Source organism: Lipotes vexillifer, unplaced genomic scaffold (assembly GCF_000442215.2).
Source record: "Lipotes vexillifer unplaced genomic scaffold, Lipotes_vexillifer_v1.1 scaffold311, whole genome shotgun sequence".
Taxonomy (NCBI): domain Eukaryota; kingdom Metazoa; phylum Chordata; class Mammalia; order Artiodactyla; family Lipotidae; genus Lipotes; species Lipotes vexillifer.
The window spans coordinates 5,943,213-5,948,212 of record NW_006791012.1 but is presented as its reverse complement, the minus strand read 5'-3'; the positions used below and the strand labels follow the sequence as shown (position 1 = coordinate 5,948,212).

General features: G+C 45.0%; 1 protein-coding gene across 3 annotated transcripts in view; it reads left to right on the top strand.

The window, feature by feature from the left end:
* The first annotated feature begins 403 nt into the window (after nt 1-403).
* Nucleotides 404-5,000, top strand: part of EHBP1 (EH domain binding protein 1) — a 361,704-nt gene continuing 357,107 nt past the window's right edge. For 2 of the 3 annotated variants that reach the window (XM_007464127.1, XM_007464125.1), the window contains exons 1-2: nt 404-591; nt 1,427-1,830. In XM_007464127.1, coding sequence (XP_007464189.1) covers nt 1,727-1,830 — 104 coding nt within the window. In that variant the 5' untranslated portion in view covers nt 404-591; nt 1,427-1,726. Of the gene's footprint in view, nt 592-1,426; nt 1,831-5,000 lie in introns of those variants that run through there. The other variant, XM_007464126.1, reaches the window with a different exon arrangement.

Genomic DNA, 5,000 nt, shown 5'->3' with positions numbered 1-5,000 from the left:
TTTTTTTTTTTTTTTTTTTTTTTTTTTTCTTAAAGAAGGGTATACTGTACACCGCGTTCCGGCTGGGGAAAAAAACACCTCCAGAACTTGCGGGGGAGGGGGGCGTGGAGCCCTGTGATGGGCACCCGGGTCGGCCAATGAGGCGTCCCCCCCCTTAAAGGCCCTGCCGCCGAGGTGGGCGGGGAAAGCGCGGGACCCGGCCAATGGCGGCGGGGCGGACGGAGGTTGAGCGGCCGTGGGTAGGGTTAGTGTGAGAGGTACGGCGGGGGAGGTAATGATGGTGGTGGTGGAGGAGAAAGGCGGGGGAGGGGGTGCTGGGCGCTGAGCGGCGGCTCTGGCAGGGTTTTGTAGGGTGGGGGACGGTCGCGGGGCGACTCCGTCCGGGAGGGGGCGGGCGTGAGGCGCGCCGTCCGCCTGAGGGGCTGCAGACCCCGGCTCCCGGGAGCGCCGCGGCTGGCTCGCCTGTTCCATGTGGCTCCGGCGGGGATGGAGGACTCGGTGGCGGCGGCGGCGACTGCTGCTGCGGCGGCGACGGAGGAGCGGCGCTGAGGAGGGAACCGGGCCAGACTCAGCCCGACAGCGGGATTAGAGGTGTGAGGAGGGGGCGGGAGTGGACGTGCGGTGGGACCGGGGCTCTGGGACCGGGCTGGGGTCTTCAGGCATCGCCTGGGTGACAGGGACCGCTGGCGAGCCACCGCCTGCCTCAGCTGAGGGCAGGGGTCTGGGCTCTGTGCGGCAGGAGAGGAGGCTTCGGCGGACTATTCCCTGAGGATGGGGGAGGGAGGCACTGCACCCCGCACCGTGCACTTGCCTCGCTGGTCATTGCTTCGTACCCAGGCAGGAGTTTCCATTTCCCTCCGGTTGGCAGCAAAGGTGGAGGAGAGCCCAAGTGGCCTGGAGCCGGGACACTGCCCTCTGCCTTGAGATTTCCCTCCACTCCTTTTTCCCCATCCATTTCCCCCCTCCGACTCAACAGCAGCGTTCTTCCCCGCTCCTTAATTTGTTCCACGCACATATTCTAGGACTCAGAGCTATTCACTATCGGCTGAAAAACAAAGTTTATTTTAAAATACTCCACTCCTTCCTCTGACTGGCGGTGGACATTAAACAGCATCCCTAGACTTTCCCGCTCTGCTCGCCCTTCTGTGATGCTAGGAGAGGGAGGTAGGGCCCCGACTTTCGCCTCTCGATCGTTGTTGATGCTGATTACCTGATATGTTGCTCCACGTCTTTGGTGTGAATTGTAATTTCTTCCTTGGTGTCTTGCATCCTTGATGTTACTGGCTTTTGAGGTTGGTGTTTTGTTTTATTGTTTGAAAAACATGCGGAGAACTGAGCTTGTCTGTTGCAGTGTTATCTAACATGGGTGGTTAGTCACTTCTCATGCTTCTCTCCTCATATTTTTTCTCTTTGTTTTGCTTTTCAGTCCTCCAGAATACACATCATATAACCCACGAGGTGGAATGGTGATGTCTCCATGAGGGAACCTCCTCTCACTCATCCTGTGATGTGTGTCATACTGTTCTTGACTGGGCCATTCATCTAAGATGTGATTGACCCTGTGAAACAGGGAGAAGACTTATGGACCCCAAACATCATTTCAAGTTGTAGTTGAGTTTTTTAAAGTACAGACATACATGCAAAGCTCCTTTGCTTTGGACGCTCTGCTTTGTTAAAGCTGCTGTGTTGCTAACCCAGAACTGCTCCACTGTTTTGACTGATCATCATGGCTTCAGTTTGGAAGAGACTACAGCGTGTGGGAAAACACGCATCCAAGTTCCAGTTTGTGGCCTCCTACCAGGAGCTGATGGTTGAATGTACCAAGAAATGGTAAGAAGAGTTTGCATAGAGTTTGCTGTGTTGTGGCGTAGAGTTTGCTGTGCTGTGGCCTCAATTCACTGTGGCCTAAACTCTGCTGCTTCTGACAGCAGATTTACCTTTCTGTAGTGCACAAGTGTGTAGAAGCTGGGCGGGGTGCAGATTACTCTAACAAGTACTGTGGTGTGCACTGTTGCTGCTGGTACCGACCCTGTGGGTTTTAATTACTGCACTTCAGTATGGCTCAGAGGACTGTAACTATGAGAGCACACTAAGTACAGTAGATTTGGTCTTGAGGTCTTTCATCATTAGTCTTAGAATAACTTTGATTTTTATAACTTTAAGGAGGCATGAAGAATGGTATTGAAATATTGTAAACATATATGCATATGTTTTGATGTAACATATGTGTCTATGTTTCAATAGAGTTTTAATACGGAAATCTGTTCTTGTGGGGTGGTGATAATCTGTTTTAATTTGTTCTTGATGTTTATGTTTTTTGCTTAAAATAACTTTTCATTATTTGAATAATAGAGTGCCAGTCCATACAACCTTAGAAATTCTTTTGTTATGTGCTTAGTCAGGCAACTGTGTTTTATTTTAATTGCCTAATGGGATACATTTCTTGGCCAGACTTAAGGAAGCAATTAGTAGTGCTGGTCTATGATTTGCTTCTTTCCACTTGAGCAAAGTAAATTTAGGGCTTTCTTTTCACTGCCCTGAATGATAAGCAAGAAGAATTCTTATTTAGTCAGAGGAAAAAAGTTAATCTTAAGCAAATGGTACTTTGGGTTTTGATTTATTGCAGTGATTAAGCAGTATTACTGCAAAAGTAAGTCCATTTCCTTGTCCACATGGACTGTAATCTCATGCCTGTGTTAATCTCTCTTTTTAACATCCTTTTTATTAAACGGAAAAATAGCTTCCTCTACTCTAGAACTCTTAAAGCATATTTGCATATTTATTTGGAAACTAGTTTCCGAATGCTTTTCTCTTGAACTTGTTAGGAATGTTGCTTTATGTGCAATTCAAGAAATGCATGTACTGATTACCTACTTTATAGTAGACTCTGTGGCTTTAGAGTTGAATATGACATAATCCCCACCCTCAAGGAGTTCACAGTCCAGGGTAATGACAGTCATGTAAATAAATTCTCTGTGATAGGTGCAATAATATAAATATGATGTAGGGATCTTTATCTGTCTCTATCACTTAATAGTTGGATATCCTTGGGGACAGGTTATTTACTCCTCTGAGATAGTTTTCATATCGACAAAGGTAATAATGGTACCAATTCATAGGAAGGGTTATTGTGAAGATTAAATGAGTTAATACATGTAAAATACTTGGAACAATGTCAGGCACATAGTAAATGCCCAATAAAATGTCATCATTACTTACAAAGTTGGCAGACAAGGGAATAATCAACTCTTTAAGGGTAGGGTAGGGTGTGGGATGGCTTTCTTGGAGCTGAGTTGAGTTTTGAAAGATTCATAGTAATTGGCCAGGAAGCTAAAGGGGAAGAAATGAAGGATATTCCAGACTGAAGCAACAGCCTATGTAAAAGCATGGAGGCATGTGGCATGCTGGAAGTTCAAGCAGTGTAGTTGGATAATGATGGGGCTTAAAGTGCAGGATGGGAGGAGTGCAGTGGGCTGTGATGTTTTAGAGGCAGGCAGGATTCAAATCATAAAAAGTAAAGTGCTGTTATACATGGCATGGACTTTATTCTGTGGGTGATGGAGAGATAGGAAAAGGTTTTGAGCAGAAGAGACATTAGGTTTATATTTTGGAAAATCACTTGGATGACAGTGTGGAGTAAGGATCATAGTGGAAAAGGTAACTGGAGGCAGGGATGGTATGGTAGCTATTGTAATAGATAAGGTGAGAGAAAAGGCTTAGACTAAGGCAGTGGCAGAGGAAATGGAGAGAACAGAGCAGAGGGACACTTAGGACACAAAATGGATAGTACTTGGTGGTCATTTCAGTAGGGGTCTGGATAGGGTGGGGATGGGGGAGAGGGATAGGTCTAGGTTGATACCCGCTTCTGGCTTGGAGGACTGGGTGTACTACTAACTAAACTAGGGAATACATGAGGAAAATCCTGATTACAAGTACTTCTTAACTTGGCAGTATGCTGGGGGCATCAACTTTAAGACGGTTAAATTTGAATCTCTTTTCTTAGGGGAAATAGAACATGTCAGGTGATCCTTTATTCACAACATGAGTTTCTTCCTCACAGTTTGCATCATCCCTGGATTTTATTTTTTCTTAAAAAGTGTGTAAGTCGGGCTTCCCGGGTGGCGCAGTGGTTGAGAGTCCGCCTGCCGATGCAGGGGGCGTGGGTTCGCGCCCCGGTCCGGGAGGATCCCACGTGCCGTGGAGCGGCTGGGCCCGTGAGCCGTGGCCGCTGGGCCTGCGCGTGCGGAGCCTGTGCTCCGCGGCGGGAGAGGGCACAACAGGGAGAGGCCCATGTACAGCAAAAAAAAAAAAAAAAAAAAAAAAAAAAAAAAAAGTGTGTAAGTTATTGTTAATGTGTCTCAAGGTGAAAGCAAGAATGAAAATTTAACCTGATTATAGGTGAATAGATGGCTTAATTATTTTTAGGGTTGGACATTATGGTACACCTGTTAAATTAGATCTTTATGATAAGGGCTGGCCTTAACACAAGAAACATTTAGATATTCTAGAATTTTTAGACATGTAGTTCTAAATATTTTGCATTTTCTCCCTCTCATTTAAAAATATAGTTTAAAGCTAACAAGGTGATAGTGCCCAAAGAATAATATATTTGTTTGATGTCCTGGAATTTTATTTATAGGTGGATCCTTAAATAAAGCTTTAAAATCTTTTCATTACATACAAATTTGTTGTTATGATTTTTAGTTAGTATTCCTTTTGCCTTACTTTGCATAGGGTCCTTGTGATAAATACAGATTAGGCCCAATTTCTATACTTACATCCTTTTTTTTTCATTCCTCATGTTGATGCTTGCAAGAATTCTTAAATTATTGGATATGTGTGCTGAATTAGAATCTATTTAAAAAGGACATAAGAATAAAAACTTGGACACCTTGTAAGAACATATTTTATCACCTACTTTTACATTTTAGGTATTGTGTTGGTGGTATGGAAAAATAAAAGGAGAGGAAGGAAATTTAGAGATGCCAACAATACAGGGA